Genomic DNA, 26,958 nt, shown 5'->3' on the forward strand with positions numbered 1-26,958 from the left:
TTCATTGGCTTTGCGTGCTAATTGAGCTAGACATGATCCAGAAACTATTATTTTAGCTATACTTGACTGTGGACATCAGTCTCACAATGGTCTCCAATGTCATGATACCGATAGATCTAGTCATTTATCTATTGGCCGTCTATCATTTTGGAGACTGAGTTCTTATGATACATTTTCTTTGGAACAGTTTCTGACACTGACAGTAGCAAGTAGACTGAAGTGCCTTACTCTGAAAGGACACAAAGAGCCAGCCGAGCTCAGGCGGACCTGGGTGGGATTCGAACCCTCGACCCTTGGATTCACAGTGCAACGCCTTAACCGCTAGGTCATTATTCATTATTTTATACCATTTCATTGCATCTGTTACAGGTGATGTAATACATGTGATAAATCACAGTTTGTAGTTTACAGATGTAGTTTACCACACGGGATGATATTAGAGCAGATCAAAAAGTGCGAGACAGAGAATTGAGTAGGTACATGTATTCAATAATAATTCATTATTAACCCATATACCATGCTCCTACTGCAAAGAAAATCCCTGAAAATCAACAGGAAGAGATTTATGATATATTAAAAAACCACAATTATTTATAGAATTGCAGATTCATACGTAGTGGTTATAAATTTAGTACTTGTTTATTTCACTTACCGGGAGCGCTTTCGAGGAACTTCCTCGCCCGGGCTGCCTCGTCATCAACCGATGTTGTTAGCTCTGACGTTTTCTTGGAAACGGCTAAGGACCAACCTGATCAGGTGACATGACACTTGATGACGTCACAATTATTTATTTGTATGTTAGGGGTCGTCCATAATTTTCACCATTTTAAGTTATGCACAAAATGTGCGTAAGAGGGGGGGAGGGGTAAAAAATTTGGGCATGTGTGCATAAGGGGCTGTGCAATAATTCTGAGCCCCGGGGGTAAAATTTCCGAATGTCACACCAAAAATCGCTAGCCCTCCCCTCGGCCTGCCAAAAATCGCTTGGTCCCCCCTCTCGGCTTGCCAAAAAATCTTTGCCCCCCCCTTTACACATGCCAAATTTTTGGGATCCCAATTTTCAAACCTAAATGGTCTAGATGTGTTGCGAGCGCAGCGAGCAGGAAATAATAATAATAATAATAATAAAACAGCATTTATATAGCGCATTGTGAATCTCAGATTCCTCAATGCGCTTTACAGAATTAAAAACTACCAAACTTAATTTACAGTAAATGATTTTAACTTAAGGGGGTACTACACCCCTAGATAAATTTTCATCAATTTTGCATTTTCTCAAAAACTAATAACACAGTGGTAACAAAAGTTATGTATATTATAGGGCAAGGAATCAATTACTACACTGGCATTTCAGTGACCCAAGACAAGCGGTTTGTTATTTATGATAAGAAATAAGGTACCGCTAGGGTGTACCTCATTTCCTATCATATATACTGAACCGCTTGTCTTGAGTCACTGAAATTTCAGTGTAGTAATTGGATTCCTTGCCCCAATAATATAAATAAGTTTTGTTATCAGTTTGTTATTAATTTTTGAGAAAAATGCAAAAATTGTCACAAATTTACCACAGGGGTGTAGTACCCCCTTAAGAATTATACAAACAATAATATGCATAAAACAGCAGACCAGCTGCAAGCAAACAACATTAGAATGGCAAGAATAACACCAGTGAGAGGCCCACCGACAAAATCCCCAGGGGGACTGTCGGTGCACCTCACACCGGCATCATCAATACATCAATACAAGATAAAATACAGTTTAACATAATAAAAATGACACTAATAATCTCAAAAAAGGTACACAACCATCTCCATCCAAAGATGGAGATGCCAGTGTAGACTGTGTGAGAGACTCATCGATGTAAACACATCCATGAGCCTCCCACACACAAACAAAATTATACTCAACAGCAGAAATACATGGCATAACCAATCTAAACTCAAGCAAAAATAAAAACCTACTCCATCCAAAGGATGGGCGGGGATGTCTATGCAAGAAGCATGAGAGACCCACCGATGTAGCATAAGAGCCAATCCGTGGGCCTCCCATACCCCTTGAACATAATCAATGCAAAAAAACCAAATAACCAATGTAATATTATGACCACACTAAATAATACATTATTCTCATCAAATAAAATACCACACATTTTGAAACTACAATTTTACATGACAAATAAATGACACTATTAATATCATATAGCAAAAGCACACTGAAACCAAAATAAACTATACACAACCATCTCCATCCAAAGATGGAGATGCCTGTGGAGAGCCTGGTGTGTAAGAGACTCATCGATGTAAACATCCATGAGCCTCCCACACACTAACAAAAATATATATACAGCAGCAACTTGAATAATACATGGCAAAACAAGGCAAAACTGTGTATACTAAAGCGTTTCCGTACTGTTTTCCTAAGCCTTTTTAGAGCGTTTTATTTAAAAGGCGCTTCCCCCCCCCTCTCAGCTGGCCAAAAATTGCTTGCCCCCCCCCTTTCGGCTTGCCAAAAATCTTTTCACTTAAGCTGGGGCGTAAACACGTAAGTGAGGTTCTGATTGGCTGATTTAATTGACCGACAATCATAAGAGCAGATGCGGTAATATCTGATTGGCCGATTAATGCGTCTAAATGTGAATCGGAGCAAGGACTACCGTTCTTCTCTGAAACCCTGTGTACAATGTAAGACCAGAGGCACTTTAAAACAAGTAAAACATTGAAAAACTGGTAGAGCATGCGGGATTGAACTATCCAGTACAAAAGTTGAAGCACTTCAACAGGCATGAGATTTTTCAGCTAATCAGCTGAATTCAGCTTTTTGACTGTTCAAATTTACACATTTTTATTTATTTTCAGCCCAATTTTTGGTCTTTTTTGCCAATTTCACGCTGTTTTACAGCTTTTTTTGTTCTACTTCAGCTGTTTTCAAGCAAAGCCATGCCTGCTTCAAGTTCAATGCTTGATCGAACCAACACAAAATTAATGTGTGTCTGGTTGCTAATAAAACCCACTTGAGAAAACACATTCATTGGTCATTTCTAAAGATGCATTTATTATACTCAATCACGTTGTTGTATTTGCGTACTGAGCAAGTGAGCATGCACGTAATTTTCACTGTTTTTAAGCAACCGTTATGGACTAAGACTAGTTCAGTGATGGTTCACTAACAAGCATTACACATATAAAATTACCACATAATGTGCTATAATATATGCAGTTTTAAAACAACTCTAGCATGAATACCTCATGAGTACTGTATGACGGTCAAGTGGAATACAGAACAGAGAAGTCTATAGGAATTAGCTACATGATTTTACAGAATTTGTGGTTCAAAAATGGGGCTAAAGTTAGCATGAGTAAGGAAATCACAGAATACATGTACACTTACCCAACCAGTGCAGTGAACTGAAAGATAATTTGAAATACATGTATTTAATTGAACATTTTGTATCAATTTCATAGGAGCTAGCCTGAGTATCTGCCTTCATCAACCAATCAATATTCACCACACCACCAATGGCCTTTGCACAGATTGTAATTGGACCACCTGGCTCTGGCAAAACCACCTATTGCAATGGCATGAAAGAATTCCTCACCAAAATTGGACGAAAAGTGGCCATAGTGAACCTGGATCCTGCTAATGATGTCCTTCCTTACGAAGCAGCGGTGGATGTCTCCGACCTGATCACGGTCGATGATGTGATGGATAAACTCAAACTGGGACCAAATGGAGGGCTTGTATATTGTATGGAATATCTAGAAAAGAATTTAGATTGGTTGCAAGGACAATTGGCCAAGTATCAAGATCATTATATGTTAATTGATTGCCCAGGACAGGTGGAATTATACACACATCATAACTCTGTGAAGAATATTGTAACACAGCTAACCAAATGGAACTTTAAGGTAAACAGTTGTTTTCTTTGAAGATGATGAATAACTTTTTTTGATGATACTTGAATAATCACTCCCTATACATTGTACATGAACATATTTTGGCCGTTTAGAAATGTCCATTTTAAAACATGACACATGAAGGTGATCCCAATACCAATATCAGCAATTGTTTGATACCAGAATTCTCTGATTGTGCATCTAGCGATGCCTACTTTTGAGAATTTGATTCTAAATTGCAATCTTGATGTACGATACTGATTATGTTTTGAATGAATAGCCTCTTGATGGTTCATACTGATTAAATTTTCAACAATAAATATGTGTAGTAAATCAGAAAAGTAGGAAAACAGCTCAGGAGTTTCCAACATGATCAGCTATTAAATTCCTAGTTTAATGTAAGTAGTAATTTTACCATTGATATTCTTTATTCAAGATCATGGTTACAAATTGAAACTTAATTTTTGTAGCCCAATCACAGCATTGTTCTTGTTGAATTAATTCTTGGGAAAATTGTAAAATTCATAATCTTGTAAAAAAAACCATTTAAATCTAATTTAGGAACACTTGGACTTACTTGATGTCGCACAGAATAGGTGTTTGTGAGGTTATGTAGGTTGATAGTCCAATGGGACATTATTTTCCAAAAACCCTAAAGGGACATTATATGCCCTAATCATTACCCTAAACATAACCCAAACATATAACCTAAGCCCTAATCCTAATCCTAACCCTAAACATAACCCTAACCCAAAACCTAACAATGTATAAGTCTAATTCTGTTATTTGACACTAGCCCTAACCTTAATATACATGTACTCTAATCCTAATCATAACTCTAACCATTAGGATTTGAATGATGTCCTAATTGGTCATTTTCCAAATTTCTTCTTTCACAGCTGGTAGCAGTTCATTTGGTAGACTCTCATTATTGTAGCGATCCATCCAAGTTTATAGCAGTACTTCTGACCTCACTCTCTACTATGCTACAGATGGAATTACCACATGTTAATGTGCTGTCTAAAGTAGATCTTATAGAGTCATATGGAAAATTAGGTAAGAAGGTCAATTTTGTAATTTTGATCTAGAATTTCACTACTTTGTTAAACTGGGAACCACAGGCCATCAGTCTTCTAATTATGGACCCTAATGCGCCTACATGTATATAGTTCATGACCAATAGTTCATTAGGGGCAAAGCAACCACATGAAGCATTGTATAATGAAGAGGGGAGAAGGGTGAAGAAGAAGATTAAACACAAGAAACAGAACATCTTTGCCCTGTTTGATATGGGCATTGATAACATGGATATATTGGGATAGCCCACTGGGTTGTGATATTATTTCAGTGTCTAAAGGTGTTACATGTAAAGTGTGGGTCATTAATGACAGAAGGAATCTAAACAGGTGAAAATTGAAAACAAAATTATAATGGTGTATTGGCATTCACTGATGACACGTGTTACATAATTACATTTACCCCATGCCTGTTGGGGTTCAACTGGGTGCTTAAGAATGTGGAAGGGGAATCCACACACAAACTAGATGTGCATTCCCTTTGGGGATTTAAATTCCCTTTGGAGATAATTCTTGCAAGTGCATTTGGAACTGAATATATCTGATGAAGTCAAAAAAAAAAAAAAAAAAAAATTGTTTGTTTGTCCACATCCGACCGACCGTGTACCCTGGTCCCGAGTCCGTGTCTTTTTTTTTTTTTTTTTTTTTTTGGAAATTTTTTTTTTTTGATTTTTGATTTTTTTTTTTTTTGGCATCGATGGGACATCGTATAAAACAGTGGTCAGTATAAATTTAAAGAAAGAAAATGTTAAGAAAATGAACAGTATAACATGCAGAACCATCTCAAGAGTTAAACCAGTAAAGTGCTGTGTGTTTTGACTTATTTACCAGTCTTCAAAATTAAAAAAAAAAAAAAAATCCAAACCTACCTACCGACCCAACTTTTTCATAAGCCTCTATGGACAAACAAACAATTTTTTTTTTGCCTTATGTACATGAACATATTGTATATTGATAAGGCTGTAGGATACACAATTAGTTAATCCTCAAAACAAACTACATGCGTTGTAAGTTATATTATTATTAAGTTCATCCTTTATCTGTTGTTTGAATAGCTTTCAATTTAGATTATTTCACGGAAGTACTAGACCTACAGTACTTGCTGCAGCACCTAGAAGGTGACCCTTTTCTGAAGAAGTTCAAGAAAATGAATGAAGCTCTAGTAGGCGTCATACAAGACTACAGTTTGGTTTCCTTTGCAACACTTAACATTCAGGTGAGTAGAGAAAAGATTTGATAAAATTATTGAATAAAACACAAATGATTGTTTCTCAAGGGAATATATTGATGAAGGAAGTTCAGATTTGATGCGACAAGTGGTAAAATTTGACCCCCTGTTTCCAATGGATTTCCAGTGAGATTCAGTATCAGGGCTCCTCTGAAATGCTAATTTTCACCTCCTAAATTTCACTAAAATTCACCGTGGTTCTTATTGACATCCCGGCAGCTCTCAAAACAAAAGATATGAAGTAGGCTTTTTGTTTGAAAAATTGTAGGCAAGTTACACATAACATTCCTGTGTATGTTTTGGCTGGACAAAAATCACAGCAGACAAAAATATATACATACATGTATATTATATGTGTTTCTGGTAACATGCGTCCCGGCAGGAAGGGTCAGTTGTTCGTCAAACTAAGGGGTGGTGCAATAATTATGTGTACCCCTGGGGGTGAATTCTCAAAATGGTCTGCCAAAAATCGCTTGCCCCTCCACTTTGGCCGTGCCAAAAATTGCTTGCCCCCCTTTCGGCGTGCCAAAAAACCCTTTGCCCCCCCCCTTTTGACGGGCCAAAAATCTTTGCCCCCCCCCCCCCCCCCTTACACATGCAAGATTTTGGGGAACCCGAATTTAAAACCTTAAATTGTCTTATCATATAATGCGAGCGCAGCGAGCAGGAAATTTTGCATATTTGAATGTGTTCCTAATGTTTTCCTCACGCCTTTTAGGGCGTAATATAGAAACGGTACCCAAAATATCTGTGCCAAAAATTGCTTGCCCCCCTTTCGACCTGCCAAAATTGCTTGACCCCCCTTTGACCTGCCAAAAATGCTTGCCCCCCCCTTCTGGCCTGCCAAAAATCTTTGCCCCCCCCTATAATTCACCACCCCGGGGGTACACGTAATTATTGCACCACCCCTAACTCCCCTATATGGGAGTTCAGTTGTCAGGAGAGTAATTTAAATTGAGCATTACTGGGTTTTACAAATTGCAGGTGAGATACACATCACATGATCACCCTCCTAAAAAGTTTAGGGCAGCTTTTTTAGGAAAGCTCTTGCATGCCTAAAATATCATAAGCTTATGAGAGCAACTTGTGACCCAACAGCAATTGCATAAACTCAAGGAGATTAATGAAGGAAACAGGGGGGTAGCAAACGAGAGGACAGAGGGTTCGAGGGGCCTCGAGCAAACTGAGCAAAAAATTAAATGAAAGGGAAAAGAAAGAAAAGAAGACCACATATTCTTTTAGCGTGGGGCCCTGGCTTAATAATTATACTTGGGATTTAGATTCAGATTTTAATGAAAGCACAGCCTTGATGACTGAAATTGTAAATTGTCAATTATATTGACTACTTATATATTAATTAACGTACCAGATCTTCATGGGCCCTGTGTAAGATTCGCCGTAAGGCAGTTGAGGGTCAATGCAATCAGGGGCTGTGCAATAATTATGAGCCCGGGGGGGGGGTAAATTTTCAGAACGGTTCTCCAAAATCTCTAGCCCCCCCTGCCCCAAAAAAATCTTTGTCCCCCCCCCCCCACCTTACACATGCCAAATTTTGGGATCCCAATTTGCAAACCGTAAATGGTCCAGATATATGATGCGTTATATTCCTTACTGTTTTCCTAAGCCTTTTTAGAACGGTTTATTTAAAAGGCGCCCCATGAATGTGTGCCAAAAATCGCTTGCCCCCCTCTGCTCGGCTGGTCAAAAATGGCATCCCCCCAATTTTACCCTCCCCAGGGCTCATAATTATTGCACAGCCCCTTATAAATGCTGTATATTTTCCTGATTATGACTTCTGTTCAGTTAATTACTGTATAAAAGTATATGTAATGTTGTGGTCAGGGGCTATTTTAACGTTTGTGCAGTGAAATTAAAAATACGTGGAGTGAGAATTAAAAATATTAAAATTTTTTTTTTTACCATTCAAGCTTCAACCAGTCAAATGACCAGGAAATAAAGTTCTGCCACGAAGTAAGATCGAGTCGCAAATCTTATGCAATACTTGTTTTTATTCAACCAAAAACTGCCTCATACTACGCGCCGCCTCTGGTGTAGTCAACTTTTCCGGCGACGCCGACAGTGCCACTTTTTCTTGCATTTTGAGGGAATGCCTCGGAACGAGAGCAGAGCAGAGGCGTTCCAACGGGGGCAGGGGAGGGTGCAAGTTCCCCGCTGCTCAAATACCGGGACAGACTTGACCAAAATGTGTAATGTGCATCATAGGCGGCGGATGCTGGGGGTGAGGGTGGTAACACGTCTCCCTAATTTTTTCCATGGGACGTCCCCAAGAAAAACGGAAGCAATAATTGCCCTGTGCATCTTACATTTTAGCCCAAAAAACACCGTGTTTTGGGGCCAAATAAATTAAAATTGGGTCAATTTTGCACAGTTTGCGCAAACTGGCCCATCAAATACTAAAGTAATGTTAAATTAAATGCTCTATTTGGCAGAGATACAGTACTTATAGGCTAGAGAGGCATTTCAACAGCTTCCTTATTTGGTGGGAAAAGGTTGTTGAACTTTTACAAAGTACCATGGGCCCTCCAGATGTGGAATTAGGGTTTCAAGCTGGTATGTGGGAACCAGAGGGTATTCGGTTTTGTTTGTTTGTTTTGTTTTCTGTTTGTTTTTGTTTTTTTTGTTTTTTGTACGAGGATGTGCCAACCCATCAGTAGAACAATTTTTCACAATGAAGCACCAAAATTTGCCTAAATCAGGCCCAAATGCTCCAAATCTGTAACCTGTGTATTATAGCCGACAAATTCTGGTGATTGCGTTTCATGGATTCATGTTGATGCTAATGATCATAGAGGCTTGTTTTTTGTTTACGTTCCGATTTCTAAAAAAAAAATTAATATCCTCCTGACTGCCGTGGTGAATAAGAAGAAAGCTGAAACCATACTTTTAAATTAGGACTACTTGAGTTTAAACATTCACGATGTACAAGGCATGACTTTCTTTGAGTTTCAAGGTGATAACAAATTGGTACCTCCGCCAAAAAAATATGACGCCGAGAGATTTAACTTGTTCCTTGTATGTTGGTCTTGAGTAGGCCTACATCAGACAAAAAATAATGAAATTGTTCCAGATAGAGGAAAATGCAAGACACAGGATAAAGAAGACACAGGATAAAGAATAGAGGTACAATAGAGCACAGAGGGAGAATAACGATTTATTTTTTCTAGTAAAATTAATTACAGACATTTATTAAAGGTTAGAACATCATATTCATAACTTGTTTACTTGATATTTCTGTAACATTATTGCAGCTATAATTATATTTTCAAGGCAGTCCCTTTGTCATTAATAAACCATGGTCCTCTGCTGTAATTTAGATCAAGTGACTGCTCCCATTTATATATAATTACCATACAGGAATACTTTCATAATTTGTTTACTTCATATTTCTAATTAATTGCAGCTATAAAATAGCTGCTATTTACCCAGCGCCTATAATACAGAATAAAAACAACATAAAACATTCTATAATTGCACATTACATCAAAAATCATCAAAGAGTAATACAATAAGGAAAACGATTTCTGGACTATTTTAATATAATTGCAGCTATAAAAAAGCCAGACAGTCAATTTGTCATAGTAGAAGAACCCTTTGTTCCTCCGCTGTAATTTATTTAGTAATCCTCCCATTATCATGTATAATTATCCAGGCAAACTTTCATAACTAGTCTTGTGCACTTGATATTTCCTGAATTATTATAATTGCAGCTATGAAATAGCCATTTGCCAGGCAGCCCCTTTGTCATAAATAGAACCCTTTGTTATCGGTTGTAATTTAGATCAAGTAATGCTCCCATTATACTTTCATAACTTATTCACTTGGTTTTTCCGGAATCATTATCATATTAATTGCAGCTATAAAATCCGGGTATAAAATAGCCATTTGCAAGGCAGTCCTTGTCATTGGAAAGTGAAAACAAGAGTCAAATATACACAACTAAACAAAAAGGGCAATAGATAACGATAAATAAAACCTGAACAAAAGTTAAAACCTGAACAAATAAACTTATAATATAACTTTTCTTTAATAAAGTTAAAAAGATAGAACCTATTATGTTAACTTGGTTAAGATCAGAAAATCCAAAGCTTATTGGATGGATTTACATGGCACAAGTGACGAATGCAAGGAAAATATTTGTAATTGGTTCATTGAGACAAGCTGCGATTGTCAAAAATATAAAGCTGCTTCATAGGGACCCGAGGAAGACCGGAATTCCAGAAATGTGGCCAAAATAAAAAAAAATCCTGAAATGTAAAAAAAAAAATGTAAAAATTTTTAATTTCCGGGATTGGATGATGATAATTCGTCATAAAAAGAGCCAAAATTTTTTTTGAGGGGGGTGATACCCTGCAGCCTATTCCCCGGACAAGCCCCCTTGCACTTCCGGAAATTTGGCGAGGTGCTCGCCTTTGGCTCGCATGTTTTTCAGGGAGTGGATCGTTACCTCACTTACACCTCTGTCATTTAAATAAAATACTGGCCTCCGTAGGGTACCACATGTGACGGCCATTGGTATGATAATACAATAAAACAGGTGATAGGTATCCCGGATAGGTATGAATGGTTGTGGAATCGAACCAGAGACCTGTCCCTCTGTCACCTTAGAACAGTCCCCAACATGGCTGCCATTTCAATTGTTATACCTTTCCGGTTGATTATATATATATTGCATAAACCAGTTGTTCTAAAATGTGCGACTCAAAGCTAAACTTATAGACTGAAATTGTGTCTCCGCCATCATTCATAACTTGTCCCCCTCCCACCTGGCTGGTCCGCATAATATACTTCCCCTAAAAGATGTCTCTCCCATCATTCACAACTTGCTCCCCCCCCAATTGGCCTGTCCGCATAATACCTCCCCTAAAAGAAGTCTATGTGAAGTCAGAAATGTGTCACCAAAATGAGTGATTTTAACGCGCGATTTTTAAATTTCTCCGAACTTTGAAGGGGAACTACTCCCTCACCCCCACTTGATGCCTACTGCTACACTCTCCAACGTGCAGTGACTATGTCAAGTAACAAAAATGCAAACATAATAAAGTAATGTTGACGCCTGGATGTGGGTTTATGACCAAAATTAACCTCATATTTCGCTGTTTTAGCCTAAAAGTACAATTTTTGTGCTCTTCGTGCGAGTTTGTTCCACTTTTGCGCCATATTATCACCATTTTAGCTTCAATATGGCAAACATTTTGCGCGGTTCGTGCCCATGTGTAATATAAACATATTCTGGCACCAAAAGGTGCTGGTTTCACTATACTTCAAGAATTGTTGTCCAACCCCATCCCCATGTCAAAAATAAATCTATGCCATTGGCTTCAGACGTGTTAGAGGAATGAATCTTGTGTGATGGTATTATTTACTTTGTGGAGAGAATTGTAAATAGACTTAACACTATATGGGTTAGGGATAGGGCTGATAAAGGAGATATTAAAAGGGCCCCACACTGCTCCTTGTCCATGGGCCCCTGAGGCTCTTGCTACACCCCTGGAAGGAAATCTCAGACAATAGAGGTTATCTGTTTTCTATAAGCTGCATATCCTATCAACGACTGCTATACCTTGTTTAGGACTTTCAAAAGAAGTACCTGCATGTGCAACCATGACTGTTTCAAAATAGCCCGCCAAAGTAATGCAGGTAACTCCGAGGTTGTGCATTTAATTGGTTTGAATGAGGAATACTACAGGAATCGGCGCCTTTTGTTAGAAGTCACACATGAGTAAAGTGGATAACCTCTGAGAAATTCATTGGAATGAATTATGATGGATATTGACAATGACAAGAATTGATAATCATATTAATTAATAAATCTATTTTATGGAGGAAGTATACAACATAATATTTTTGCAGAAAATCTCAAATGTTCCTGTAAATTTGCATTATTATCTAACTCTGTATTGAATTTGTTCATCTGTTTCTCCTCAGGACAAAGAAAGCATTCTTGGTGTGATGAAGCTGGTAGACAAAGCTAATGGATATGTGTTTGGTGATTTAGAAGATAGAAACATGAATGCACTCATGTCTTGTGCTGTGGGAGCTGACTTTGAGTACTTCAAATATCCTTTTTATTCTTCAAGTGATAGTGACATGGTAATGTAGCGTGTTAAAAGGGCATTTCGTGATCCACAGCCTCATCCCCCCACTTTTCTCAAAAAAAGTTGAGATTTTCATACCACTGCAAACCTCAAGCTACATAATGTTTATGTACCAAAAATTTCTTGCAGATTAATTCGTTTGGCAAAATTATCATCAAATTTGTTCTGGTATACCAGAACGAAATTGCAACAGTGGCCTATGGAGCAGTGTAATACACATAATCATGCATAACTCGCAAACGCAAAATTGGAATCAACAGAAATTTTAGGAATAAGCTTTTTTCATGGATATCTACTGGAAAATGTCATAAAAAGAGGATGCTAGGATCACAAAATCCTCCTTTAAATAACTGCATGTACAAACCCTGAAGCTGCACGTGCACATTTGTGATACAGCACATCAAAAGGGAGACTTTGCAGGTGAAATCAATTATGAGTTCAGTAATTTCTGCTTTGAAAGCATTTTGCAAGCTTTAAAATGACACCTCTTTTGCTAAAATTGATCAAGGCTTTCATATTTTATAAGTGAAAAAGCATCCCAAATAAAATACTCTGTCTATGTCATTTGAGGTCAAAGGTCATGTCAAATTTAAAGTTGCATCATCCAACATGATCCGGTTGTGCAATCCTGTCAAACTAAATATATGCATGAAAAAGTTGGCCAAGACAAACATTCACTTTTCTCTTCATCTCCTTCCTTCCTTCCTTCCTTCCTTCAATCCTTCCTTCCTTCAGAGTTTTGGAATTAAATCTAATACTGAAACTTGCTTTTTGCAACTACTGCTACGTTGCGTCTGGAACCACCAGACTTCATCAGGCAACTGACCCATTGGACTGGTCATGTGATAGACGGTTCCAGACGCAACGTAGCAATAGTTGCAAAAAGTAAGTTCCAGTATTAGATTTAATTCCAAAACTCTGTTTGAAACTACTGGATGACTAAGAACATTCACTCCTTCCTTCCTTCCTTCCTTCCTTCCATCCCTTCCATTTAGGCAAAATGCAGAGAAGGAGTTGGGGCTAAAGTGTATTACAATCATGTAAAAAATTAGAATTTTGACAAAATTTGAAGGGAGGTTCCCTCCTCAGCAAATGTTACAATATGGCTTTAACTCTCAAATTGGGGGTACTTGTTAATATTAATACCTTGATCTTATAAGAAACGAGTCAAGGGAGTCAATAAACACATCAGTCTTGCAGTTCTTAAGGGATGGGGTATGAACGTTTGGACAGTATTTATTGTGGGACATTGGAGCACATCAGACATATCGAATTGCATTCTGAATATGAAGAATATCCTTCTGATATCAAATAATTTTGAATTTTTGAAATTCGCAATGTAATACACATTTTATGGCAAATGATTAAAAATTATATTTTTGATATTTAACAGTACTCGAAGTAAACTTTATAAATCTGATGATTTATACTTAAAGTGTATGTAGGTGGGATGAAAAGCCGACGATCAATTGACAATTTTGACCTTTCGTATTGAAGATATGGATTTTTTTCCCAAAACACCAGAAAAAATTAGGTCTTTTGGGGGAAAAAAGCCATATCTTCAATATGAAATGTCAAAATTTTCAATTGATCATCGGCTTTTCCTCCCAGCTACATACACTTTTAAAAAATATATCATTAGATTTATAAAATTTACTTCGAGGACTGTTATATATCAAAATGTGAAAAATGTCAAATTTTAATAATTTGTCATAAAATTTGTATTATATCGTGAATTTCAAAAATGAAAATTATTTGATATCAGAAAGACATTCTTCGTATTCAGAATGCTATTCGATATGTCTGATGTGCTCTCATGTCCCACAAAAAATACTGTCGAAATGGTCAAAAAGCTCATTCCAGATCCCTTAAGTTAAGCCAATAATATATCAAAACAAAAGTTTGGGGCATTTCCCCTCTTGAGAAAATCATGCGCATGGGGCAGAAATGACACCCCTTATATCAAGCCTTGGGATCTCCTTTGTAGAACTCATACCATTCCTTTTTGTGTCAGCTTTATTTGTTTCAATATTTTAGTAGGTCATGCTCCCCTCTGACCTGCCTTTTAAAGGAATAACATGTTGCAGATAGTGACTGGCCATACTGTTAATTTAGATGCAGAGTGGTTAAATTCTGTTTTGACTGGTAAAAAGTGGTAATTTTTTTTACTTCTATGAATGTGAATGATTTTCAATTTCATGGAAACCAATGCATTCAAATACATATAAGAAATGACCCTTTAAATGACCAAAATGATGATGGACTTAATGGTACAAAACCAGGGGCAACACACAAGCTGGGAAATAAGAAGTGCCGGACCAGGAGCTACTTTGTAAAACAAAATAGCCTCTGGTTTACAGGGTTTTACAGGGAACCAGAGGGTATTTTCAATGAACCAGGGGCTATTCAATGGATGGGAAAATTTGCAATGTACATTTTGATACCTCACTCAACACACCATGTCAAACTTACATGTATAGCTGTTGACTTAATTCTGCATTGTCATGTGATTGATTTTTGTGTGTGAGTGTGTGAGAGGAGTTGTAATTTACTTTACTTTTTTTTTACTTTTTCAGCCATTATCAATCCACTGCAGGATGAAGGCCTCAGCATGATGTCTCCATGTGTCTCTGTTTTGTGCTTGTTGGTACCAGTTCACTTCTCCCCAGTAGTTTTGCAGCTCGTCCCTCCATCGCTTCCGTTGGCGTCCTCTATTTCGCTTCCTCCCATAAGGTGTCCAATGTGTGAGTGTTGAGCTCCAACGATTGTCTTGTCTGCGGCTGATATGGCGGCCCAGGTCCATTTTCTGCTTTTGATGGTTTCCAAGATGTCTTGAACTTGGGTCTGCTCCTGATCCATTTGTTTGTTTTCCTGTCCTTGTAGGTGATGTTTAATATACTTCTCTCCATGTTGTGCTGGGCTGCTGCTAGTTTTCTTTCCATTTTTGATGTTAAGGTCCATGATTCTGCCCCATATGAAATAGCTGGGAGGATGCATTGGTTGTAGACCTTTCGTTTAAGGCATATTGGAAGAATGCCTTTCATGATGGTGCTGTATCTTCCAAAAGCTTGCCACCCGGCTTTAATTCTCCTTGAATTTCAGAGTCTTGGTTTTTTTTTTCAAGAGAGAAGCGTTGTCCAAGATATACATATTCCTCGACCTGCTCAATTTCAACCCCTTTTACTTTCACTGTCTTTGGGACTGTTTCTAATCCTTTCATGACCTTTGTTTTCTTCCTATTCATTTTTAATCCGGTTACCCTGCTTGCCTCATCCAACTCTTGCAACATTGTCTCAAGTTCATTTAAGTTGCTTGATATTGTGACAATGTCATCTGCAAAGCTTAAGTGGCTCATGTGCTCTCCGTTTATGTTGATTCCTTTCTTGCTCCAGTCGAGTGTTTTGAAAATTCCTTCTAGGGTGGCTGTAAAAGCTTCGTGAGATAGTGTCCCCCTGACGCACGCCCTTCTTTATCATAATTCTGTCACTGTCTTTGTGCATTTTGACTGTGTTGTAGCAATCTGAGTAGATGTCTTTGAAGATTTTCAGGTATGCATTGTTGATTCCTTGTTCTTTGAGTGCATTCAGGACTGAACTGGTTTCAACAGAATCAAATGCCTTCTCGTAATCTATAAAAGCTACAGAGCGGAATGTTATACTCCTGGCATTTCTCCTTTAGTTGGTTGATGGTGTGGATGTGATCCATGGTTGAAAAGCCTTTCCTGAAGCCTGCCTGTTCCCTTGGTTGATTTCCGTCTAGGATGATTTCAAGTCGGTTTGTTAGTAACCTTGTGTACAGCTTGTACAAGTTTGAGAGGAGACTGATGGGTCTATAGTTCTTTAGGTCTCGCTTGTCCCCCTTCTTGTGCAAAATGATCATAGTGGCTTCTTTCCACTGATGTGGCACTCTCCCGTTTTGCATACATGTTGTATACAGCTTTGCTAGTTCTTTGGTTATGATGTCCCCTCCTTCTTTGATTGTGTCGATGAGCACATTGTCCGGTCCAGGAGACTTTCCTCTCTTCATTTGGTTTACAGCATGCTGTACCTACCAATTTGTGACATTGGGTATTTCTTCTTGTGGTTCTCCTGGTTCATCTGTTTCTGTGTCACTGGCATATAGTTGTTCATAGAATTCTTCTATCCTTTTCAGAATTTCGTCTTGGTCTGTGATTTCTTGCCCATTACTATCGAGGAGGCTTGTAATTTTCTGTTTCCCCTGCGCTAGTTTCTTATATGTTTTCTTCAGACTTTTGTTTTCCTCAATTGTGGATTTGATCATCTTGGTGTTGTAGCTCCGTATATCTTCCCGTAGCTTTTTGCTGATTGTCTTGCAGGTTTCTGTATATTCAACCCGCTGTATGTTTGTTCCCTCTGCTTTCATCGATCTTCTCTTCTCCATGAGTGTTCTGGTCGAATCTGATATCTTTGTTTCTCGAGTCTTTGGTTTCTTTCCTGCAATATCCATGGCCAGTTTTTGTGTTGTTTCCACTATCTGGTCATTCCATAATTCTAGAGTCCTCTCTTCTGGACATTCATCTGCCAAAAGTTGAACTGGTTTGCAGCTGCAGTTGGAATTCTATTCTCTTTTCCTGCAACTTCTCTAGGTTGATGCTGCTCTGCTTTGGTCTTAGTAATTTATGTCTCTCTAGTCTGGTGTTGATTTTTAACTTGCTCATTATATCCTGTGGTCACTACCTACGTTCACTTTGTTGACTGTCTTTACGTCTTGAATGATGTGTGGACTGTCTGTGAGAATGAAGTCAATTTCATTCTTTGTGCTTCCATCTGGGCTTCTCCAGGTCCATTTCCTACTTGCTGGCTTTTTGAAAAAAGTGTTCATTATTTTCAGCTTGTTACTGATTAAGAATTGATGAGTCGGTCACCCCTATCATTTCGTTCTCCACTCCCAAATTTACCAATTGTGCACTCTTCTCCATCCTCTCTTTTTCCAACTTTGGCATTAAAGTCACCCATTACTATTGTGAATTGAGTCTTGCTGTTCTTTAGTAGTTCAGTTATTTCCTCATAGAGTTTGTCCACCTCTTCATCATTGTGTGTTGAGGTTGGAGCGTAGACTTGAATAACTTTTATCTTGTATCTCTTGTTTATTTTTACTGTCAGCTGAGCTAGGCGTTCATTTATACCTTTGACCTCAGTTATATTTCCTGCGATGCTTTTGTGTATCAGGAAGCCGACCCCTGTGGGGGCCTTTGCCTTCTTGTGTCTGTCATGCTGGTTAGTTGGGCCTACCCTTCCACACTGGCCCAATGTGGGTTGGAAGGGGGACTTTATATCAGAGCTCCAACTCCTAGACTGATGGCTTTACTGGGCTACGAAATCAGTCTCTCCGCCTATTTACCCATAGGTGGAGCTCTTTGACCCATAGCTGGGGCTTGGTTGATGCGCGCCAGGGCGTGTCCACCCGCCGGTGGGCCTGCACGCCGCATCTCTGGGGCCCAATGCTGCTCCGAGAGCCCTTACAGTTTTGCCTGGGTCCGTGGGGTACCCAGTTACCGTGTGTTGTCGCTGGGAGGCACTGTAAGAGTCTTGATGTAGGAGAGGCTATGTACTGGCAGGGAAGGCTTACTCAATCTGCTTCCCTTTTCACCTTACGGCTAGCCAGCGGCAGAAGCTGAAAGCAGAAATTGCAAGCACTAAACTACATGCTAAACTAATCTACCTCGCTAAAGCACTAGACGCATCACAACATCCTGTGTCCAAAGGACACCAACACACATTTATTATCATGTTATTGTTTTATTATAATCTTCCAGTTTTCAAACATGTTGATGTGTGATGAAAATTAACAGACCTGAAACTTCTCCTCTTTTTAGTTGATTTCCTCTTTTTTTATTCCTGAAATTTATGGATTATTTGTTATTTTCAGCCCAATTTGAGCTTTTTTAGAATGATTTTGCACTATTTTCCTCTTTTTTTAAAGCATTTTCCTCTTTTTCACAAATGGTCAGTTTCAGGTCTAATTCTATCAGTAAATCCTTTTTGGATTTGCAGTTTAATGAAAGGTATTGTTTCTGATAAAGGAAACAGAAACATTTTGAATATGTAATAGTTCATGTTCCTTAACATTTTATCACAGCAGCTTCTGTTCAAGAAAAATACATGGACAAAACTCACAGAAGAGGAGATGGAGATGACGAAGATGATGGAGGAATGGCAACATGATGAAGGGAGAACCAGACATTGACTTTGAGGCGAGTGAGAGTGATTACTCTCCTAAACGCTCTTCTAAACGCTTTCCTAAACTTCAGGAGAGTAATGAGTTACTCAGATGTTATTTTAAGAACTCGATGATGTTCAGTGTACAACCGACACATCCTAAGAAGAGCTGTGGGTAGGTCACAACAACAACAGCTCTTGTGTACCACAAGAACAGGGGATGGAATTAGGCTGTGACATTTGCTATAGAGGCAGACTACTCAAATGCATTCAATAAAAGCATGATTGCAATCTACCGCTACAGCTCGCCTCACATACATAACAAATGCACTACGATCATATAGGTTGATGACAACATTTGATTGAATGGACTGCACTGCGCCAAGATTACGGTGAAGGACACCGGTTCAAATCCTTTGTTTGGAGCCAATTGATAAAAGCATGCAGGGCCTCTATTCAATCCCAGTATAAAAAGTGAATTCACTTCACCAGCATTTAGGTTTTAGAATAAAATTTACATGTGTGTGCATATACCTATGCATGCTACTGCTTCGATAGTGAAACTGACTTACTTAAAATTTTGTCTGATTGACAGTTGCTAGGCTCGATCACACTTAGTTCCAGGTGTTGGATTACAGATTACGATTGTAACACAATTACGCTATAATTTGATTCACCTCAAGTTTGGTAATGATGTATTTGCATATTTTTCTGGCCACAGTATAGAATGGCGCATGTAAAGTTAATTGCGAAGTGCGTACACGCACATGGGTGGTTTGTCGGCACACTTGCGGTGCAATGGCAAAAAAGCATTGACGTTACTACCGAACTTGAAGTGAGCCAATGTACATACTCAATCTTGCACTCTTGATACAAGTCTAGCATCATCTGCCTGTCGCACGTTGGAGAGATAGGCGACTGGCTTCATTTGCATAAATGAGTGGCTTATATCCTATAATATATTGAGCTCAAATTTTTCACAACTTGTGAATCACAAGGTCATATCTTAAAAATCCTGTCCATCAAAATGACCCAAAATTACACACAGGATTTACTTCAATACTCTACTCAAAACACATGTCAGTAACGAGCAGTTGTCCAACTAACACAACAGCAAAATGTATGGTCATCAAGTTTGAAGGTAGAGCCTCGATCTGGCAGCATGCATGGATGGGAATTAAACCAGTCATATAACATAGTGTAAAGTGATGCAATTCTTTCTTTCATGTCTGTTATCATTTTAATTCTCTACCCAATATGGTGGAACCATGCAAGGGGTGAATACGCGTGTTCGCAAAGTGATTTGGCATTATGGTTTTTCGCTATCTACTGAAGATAGCATTGCAGGCTTAATAAAACAATACAGAAAATATTTCACCCATTTAGAGGAACGCGTGTAAAGAAAGCATATTTTGATGTTTGTTTAATTTTTGCTATCTACTCAAGATAGCATTTGTTTATAAAATACAAACAAATTCAGAAAGGTTATAAATGTTTTGTAATTTACTGAAGATAACATTTGGGACTTAATAAAATAATACAAAGAAAATCATGCATTTAGTATGAGACGTGAAGGTCATTTTAATTATTTATAATGTTTGTTTGTTTGTTTGTTTGTTTGTTTATTATCTACACAAGCTAGCAATTACAGCGTGATTGGCCAATCATGATAGGCTTTTTGCGACATGCATCTTCTGTGAAACCGCGAGTATATCATGAGCCCACTTACAACATTTTCTCGGAACTCGCAAACAGCTATACGCGTGTTTTGGCTTCATAGTTTTTTCGCCATCTACTAAAGATAGCATTGCAGACCTAATAAAACAATACAGAAAATATTTCACACATTTAGAGGAACGCCTGTATAGAAAGTATATTTTGATGTTTTTTTGTTTTTCGCTATCTACTCAAGATAGCATTTGTTTAATAAAGGTTATAAATGTTTTGTTATCAGCTGAAGATAGCATTTGGGACTTAATAAAATAATACAAAGAAAATCATGCATTTAGCATGAGACGTGATAGGAAGGTTAGCCTATTTAGTATATTTTGTCGTTAAAAAGTGAGCTGTTGTAAATTACTTATCAAAAAAATAGTTTGTTATAAAATTTCAAAGTTTTTTGAGTTTGAGCCTTCGATCTAGCAGGATCTTTATCAAAAGCAGAGTGACAAGACAACACACAAACATGCATATATATTGTGTGTTGTCTTGTCACTGTGCCTTTGATAAAGATCCTGCTAGGATCGAAGGCTCAGGCCCCAAAAACTTTGAAATTTTTGTATTCTGTTGGTCCGTGTCACATCACTTCCGGTTTGCTGCACTCATTTACACTAGTCTGATCAACGAATGATTTTACTTGCCTCGTGAATTGCGATTGCTTAACTGTTTTTTGTCTGGCGAAACTTTTACCAAGCTGCCATTACTATTACAGTTGGATTATGGCATAGTCACATAACATTGATGAACCAGTATCAACCTGGGATGTCAAATTCAATGTTATATCCTTTTTTAGTACAAATTACATATTATACTTGAGTCACACTCGCACGACAGCGTCAATAATACGGGAGACAAAAACATGTTTGTATTTGAGCTGCCATGCATGTTTGTTTTGCAGTTTGCATAAGGCCAGCCATGTGTTTCAGAATTTGGCCGAAATACCTTATTTTGCTAATTATGGAGTTGTTTGTGAAAATGTGTGATTTTAACATGCAATTTAAATTGATGGCTATCCTTCATGCTTCTTTCATTTCAGATTGGATGAATCATGTTCCCATGTAGCTGCAGTTTTATTTAAGGTGGAGGCAGCATTTCGTCTTGGGTACACAAGAACCGCATGTACAGAGCAACCATGCCTCTGGAACAAGTCATTCACAAAAAACGTAGAAGCCACCCCAGTTCACAAATTAATTTCTACAAACAGCCTTCCAAAGAGCGTCTCATATCAAAAAAATGGCAAAACACTAATTCCCCAATGGAAGCATCCACAGATCAGCAAAAGAAATTCTTAGCTGACTTACGCGATAAAGCTCCTACATGTATAGGATTAAGTTCTGTTGATGAATGCTGTACACCATTCACTCGCACATCTCCCATAGCTGAACCTGAAGGTATGAAGCTACCACTGAATATGAGAACTTTATATGACCCAGAAAATTACAAAAATGTAGACACAGCTGTAAATGCTGCAGCAATATCAATAAAAGTTACTTCAGATCAGATACAAAATCTTAGAGAAAAAACAATGCAGCAATCCGATTCCACACTGTGGCATGAGATGCGAGCAGGCAGAATAACAGCATCGAATGTCCACCAAGTCCTCCATACAAAGATGGACAAGCCATCTTCAAGTCTTTTAAAAAGTCTGTGGAGTAGCAGCAACAGACCTCAGCAGAGTTGCTGCTGTAGATTGGGGAAGGAAGAACGAATCTGTTGCCCTTAAAGAATATTTGGACACCCAAAATGCCTCCAATTGTCACAGGACAGGTCTTTGACTGAAAGAAGAAAAACCATTCATTGGAGCATCTCCGGATGCAATTGTCAACTGTGAGTGCCATGGTATGGGTGTAGTTGAGGTAAAATGCCCATACAAACATAAAGAAAGTGATTTTGTACAAGTGAGCACAGACAGCACCCAGTGTCTTAAAATAGTAGATGGCCAACATATCATTAAGAAAGGCCATCCATGTTATACACAAATACAAACTCAAATATATGTGTGCAATGTGAAATACGGTGACCTTGTTATATGGACTCTTAAATCAGTCATAGTACTCAGAATTGATAGAGATAACGAATTCATTTCAAATATGGTGTCAGACGTTTCAGCTGTTTTGGTGGAGGCACTGTTTGCCAGAGGTACTGACACAGAGCGTAGAATTATACATGTGTAAGTGAAGTAAGAGATATCACGCAACAGTACCCATATTGTATTTGCAAAGAAGAAAAGGGAGGTCAGATGATTGGGTGCGATGATCCAAAATGTAAGATTAAATGGTTCCATATGGAATGTATTAAAAGAAAGAGAGTACCCAAGAAGGAGTGGTACTGCAAAAGCTGTCTACAGATTAGACCTAAAAGGACAGACTCTGAATATGCATTCAAAATGCTATGGTATCTCTGGCATTTATCGGCAAAGGAACAGCAATTGGTGTTTGTTTGTTTGTTTATTTCTTCTTTATACTGGGTCCATATTCAGGGGAAAATTTAAGTATTCCCCTGTTGTTCCATATGGTGTCTTGATCATTACAAAAGTCTGCATATGAAGAGCTTAGTTGCAAAAGCCCTTACATCCACCTCTTGCGGCTGAAATTGTTAAAATATACATTTGGTCGTTGTTTGACTTTCATACCACCTTCACTTCCGCAGATATCGTATATTTCCCTTTTGGGAAATCTTAGAGAATTTCCGGAAATCTGAACTTAAAATGAATATAAAATGGTTTTGTTTTAATTTTTTGATGTATAATAGTAACCTTGAATGTTCTTTAACTATTTAAACCAAAAGAAACTGGTTTTGGGTCACTGTGTTTGAAAAAGTAATTTTAATTAACAAAAGGTTTAGCTTCGGAAATATTAAAAATGGCATTTTGCATTTTGCCAGTCTTAATTTAAAATTCATAATTAAAAAAGTAAATGAGATATTTCAGTTTTTCTTTTTGATTTTTAAAGTTACAAACAGAAGTGCACAAAAATGGGCTCAAAATTGATTGCAAAGGTGGTTTCTAGAAAAGGGGTAAAGTTATTTAGTTGCAAAAGGCCTTATATCCACAAAAAGCGCAATATAAAAGAAATAATAAAATAAAAACCTTCTCATATTGTATTTGTTCATCTGAGAGAAAACCGCCATTGAAACTCCATCGGTATTTAGGGCGTTCATTGAACTCACCGGATTGCTATTCCAAGTAGGCTACTTTGATAATACAGCTAATATGTAATAAATTATTCATAACAGTTACGTAATCAATCGATAGTGCGGACACTTTTCACTAGCAAACCACCCAAATTCTTGATCTTTTAGCGTTGGAAAAGAAACCACGTGAATAGAGTGCCTTCTCAAGAATAGGTTCTCTGTGTACGTACCATAGACTTTGTGTTGCGATCATTTCGATCGTGGTGCAGAACTCAAAACCGTGATCCAGTGGACATAGTGATAATCGGATTACATGTAACACTTCGCTGGCGAATAGAGGGTATGCAATACGACGTCACTCATGACAGAGTCATCCTCATTTAAATAAAATTCTGTCCTCCATAAGGTGCCACGGGGCAAATCGCATGATAATACATTAAAACAGGTGATAGGTATGAATGGATGTGGAATCGATCTAGAGACCTGTCCCTCTGTCATCTTAAGCTATTTTAGAACTGTCCTCCAACATGGCTGCCATCTCAATTGTTATACCGTTCCGGCTGGTTTATTGCATACACTCTATTGCGGGCATAATAAAACAATAGAACCTACAGAAAATATTTCCCGTGACATTTAGAGGAACGCGTGTTAGAAAAGTATATTATTATGCCATAGTCGAATTTTGATATAAAAAAAAATGTTATTATTATTTAATCATGATGAACGCTTTCCGTTGAACTCAAAATTTAATATACTGATGTTTATTAAACATGTTAAAATTAAAGTTCTCATTGGTAAAATGGTCATAAAGAGTTTATATAATTAGATTTTTAGTGATAATAAAAGTTATTAAATGCAACATATTTTGCACAATTATAATGGCTCACTTAAGGGATCTAAAATGAGCGTTTATTGCGTTTCGACAGTATTTTTTGTGGGACATGAGAGCACCTCGGACATATCGAATTGCATTCTGAATACGAAGCATGTCTTTCTGATATCAAATAATTTTCATTTTTTTAAAATCACAATATAATAGAAATTTTATGACAAATTATAAAAATTTGATATTTTTCAAATTTTTGATATATAACAGTCCTCGAAGTAAATTATATAAATCTAATGATATATTCTTAAAGTGTATGTAGCAGGGAGGAAAAGCCGACGGTCAATTGAAAATTTTGACCTTTCATATTGAAGATATGGATTTTATTCCCAAAAAGACCTAATTTTGTTTGGTGTTTTGGGAAAAAAATCCATATCTTCAATACGAAAGGTCAAAATTTTCAATTGATCGTCGGCTTTTCATCCCACCTACATACACTTTAAGTATAAATCATCAGATTTATAAAGTTTACTTCAAGTACTGTTAAATATCAAAAATATCAATTTTAATGATTTGCCATAAAATGTGTATTAAATTGCGAATTTCAAAAATCAGAATTATTTGATATCAGAATGACATTCTTCGTATTCAGAATGCAATTCGATATGTCTGATGTGCTCTGATGTCCCAAAATAAATACTGTCCAAACGTTCATACCCCAGCCCTTAAGGAATGTGATATTAACGTTTAGCGACGTTTTCACGTATTTTTGTGGGAGCTGAGAGTACACCAGACCTATCGAATTGCATTCGGAATACGAGGAATGTCCTGATGATATCAAATAATTTTGATTTTTTGAAATTCGCGATATAGGCCTAATACAAATTTTATGACAAATTATTAAAATTTGATATTTTTAAAATTTTGATATTTAACAGTCCTCGAAGTAAACTTTATAAATCTAATGATATGTACTGAAAGTGTATGTAACTGGGATGAAAAGCCGACGATCAATTGAAAATTTTGACCTTTCATATTATTGATATACATTTTTCCCCCAAAAGACCTTTAATTTTTTTGGTGTTTTGGAGGAAAAATACACTTTAAGTACATATCATTAGATTGATAAAGTTTACTTCGAGGACTGTTAAATATCAAAAATATCATTTTTTAATCATTTGCCATAAAATGCGTATTATATCGCGAATTTCAAAAAATTAAAATTATTTGATATCAGAAAGACATTCTTCGTATTCAGAATGCAATTCGATATGCCTGATGTGCTCTCATGCCCCACAAAAATATTGTCCCAACGTCCATACCCCACCCCTTAAAGCCATATTATAACAGTTCTGTAAAAATAGATTAGTATTTATTTTCCAAAAAATGTTAGCTTTTACTGTCAGATCTGTCCCTTTTAATTTAGAGCCGAACAAGTGCGGTAAAGCATAGAAAATTGGAATTTACTACTACTAGTACTAGCGCCCATGCATGTTGCTCCCGCGGTTGTAATACTGTACGATCCTCGGGTAGGCTGGATCCTTCAGGCTTTCAACAACTACGCACGGTCATCGGGTTGTGCTGTTGGTGAATAAGGCAACGTGAAGGATTGTGGGTAAAAAAAAGGCGCCGCCATTAGAGGCCAGAAGGATTCAGGCTAATCCTCGGGGGTGTGTGTATGTGTATCCCGCACGCCGTGTACTTACTGTGCATACGTGTTCGACTAATATTTCCATCGTAATAATAAAACGCCGGTTCCATCGTTTTATTCAAAATCTCGGATTTTGACAAAACTACAGCACCTAAAGTCTTGACTTTTGCAGAGTATCTTTATTGACTAAAGTATATTACAATCGTGTAAAAAACAGAATTTAAAAAAAAATTGTGAGGGCGTTCTCCTCAGCAAATGTTATAATTGTGATATTAAATATGGCTTTAAATACTAAACAATTCTGATTTTTGAATCTACCAGTTTATTGATCGCGAAAATTCGACTATGTACTTTGACTTTTAAGCAGAACTTTACCCCGGGACTTTGGTCTCTAAAACACACTGTCAATCATACTTGTTTATCAATCCAATGTAACCACAAGTACTCAGCATGGTAGTATTAGACGCGCTAAATGTGCGTCCATGCACCACTGAGAGATTAACTTTCGCGTCACCACAAACGTGCCGCAAAATTCCATAGATTGTTATGTACGATGTAGTCAATGGTAATTTAAACAATAGCGAGATCTGGGCGACCATTCATCCATTTAAAGATGCATTACATCATGCCCAATTTTAGTTAGGCCAGAAGTTGGCCTAACTCTCCAGGTGGTGGTCGCCGTGCATTCTCTAAATGCAGTAAATTTTCAACGTCTACCGTGTAATTGAATGGGATTATATTTTTAAAAACGCTTTATTTTTATAAACGAAATATCACAAACAAATAGACCTATGTTAATAAATAATATAACCGTTGGGGTTCGATAATGAACCCCACAAAACTAACCAAGTAGGCCTATATGGAAAATGCCATACGGCCGGGCGGTTTCACAAGTTGCCGGCTCGAAATGGGCAAGTGGACGACGGAGAAGTCTAGTGTGTTTGATGATTGCATTTGGGACTTAAAAGGGCATTTCGTGATCCAAAGCATCCCCCCCCCCCCCACTTTTCACAAAAAAAGTTGAGATTTTTACATCACTGGAAACCTCTGGCTACATAATGTTTATTTACAAAATATTTTTGGCAGATTAATTCGTTTAACAATCGTGAAATTTTAATTTCGTTCTGGTATAGGCCCT

The 26,958-nt window shown here is 37.6% G+C and overlaps 2 protein-coding genes across 3 annotated transcripts in view; both read left to right on the top strand.

Annotated features, from left to right (window-relative positions):
• LOC140156890 (GPN-loop GTPase 2-like) overlaps positions 1 to 19,055 on the top strand; it is a 51,141-nt gene extending 32,086 nt beyond the window's left edge. Inside the window, exons 1-6 of one of the 2 annotated variants that reach the window (XM_072179908.1) lie at positions 452 to 472; positions 3,462 to 3,905; positions 4,793 to 4,949; positions 6,025 to 6,185; positions 12,144 to 12,274; positions 18,411 to 19,055. In XM_072179908.1, the coding sequence (XP_072036009.1) occupies positions 3,516 to 3,905; positions 4,793 to 4,949; positions 6,025 to 6,185; positions 12,144 to 12,274; positions 18,411 to 18,498 (927 nt within the window). In that variant the 5' untranslated portion in view covers positions 452 to 472; positions 3,462 to 3,515 and the 3' untranslated portion in view covers positions 18,499 to 19,055. Of the gene's footprint in view, positions 1 to 451; positions 473 to 3,461; positions 3,906 to 4,792; positions 4,950 to 6,024; positions 6,186 to 12,143; positions 12,275 to 18,410 lie in introns of those variants that run through there. The other variant, XM_072179907.1, reaches the window with a different exon arrangement.
• LOC140157720 (uncharacterized) lies at positions 18,498 to 23,687 on the top strand. Its single transcript, XM_072180963.1, has 3 exons — positions 18,498 to 18,667; positions 21,212 to 21,497; positions 21,987 to 23,687. The coding sequence occupies exons 1-3, from the start codon at positions 18,498 to 18,500 to the stop codon at positions 22,383 to 22,385; spliced, it is 855 nt and encodes a 284-aa protein (XP_072037064.1). The 3' UTR covers positions 22,386 to 23,687.
• Positions 23,688 to 26,958: the final 3,271 nt, after the last annotated feature.

This window comes from Amphiura filiformis, chromosome 7, assembly GCF_039555335.1.
Source record: "Amphiura filiformis chromosome 7, Afil_fr2py, whole genome shotgun sequence".
Classification (NCBI taxonomy): Eukaryota; Metazoa; Echinodermata; class Ophiuroidea; order Amphilepidida; family Amphiuridae; genus Amphiura; species Amphiura filiformis.

Coding starts and splice junctions, on each gene's coding strand:
- LOC140157720 (XM_072180963.1), top strand. CDS start 18,498: ATGAAGGGAGAACCAGACATTGACTTTGAGGCGAGTGAGAGTGATTAC. Junction 18,668..21,211: donor CATCCTAAGAAGAGCTGTGG/GTAGGTCACAAC, acceptor ACATGCAATTTA/AATTGATGGCTATCCTTCAT. Junction 21,498..21,986: donor CACAGATCAGCAAAAGAAAT/TCTTAGCTGACT, acceptor ACAGGTCTTTGA/CTGAAAGAAGAAAAACCATT.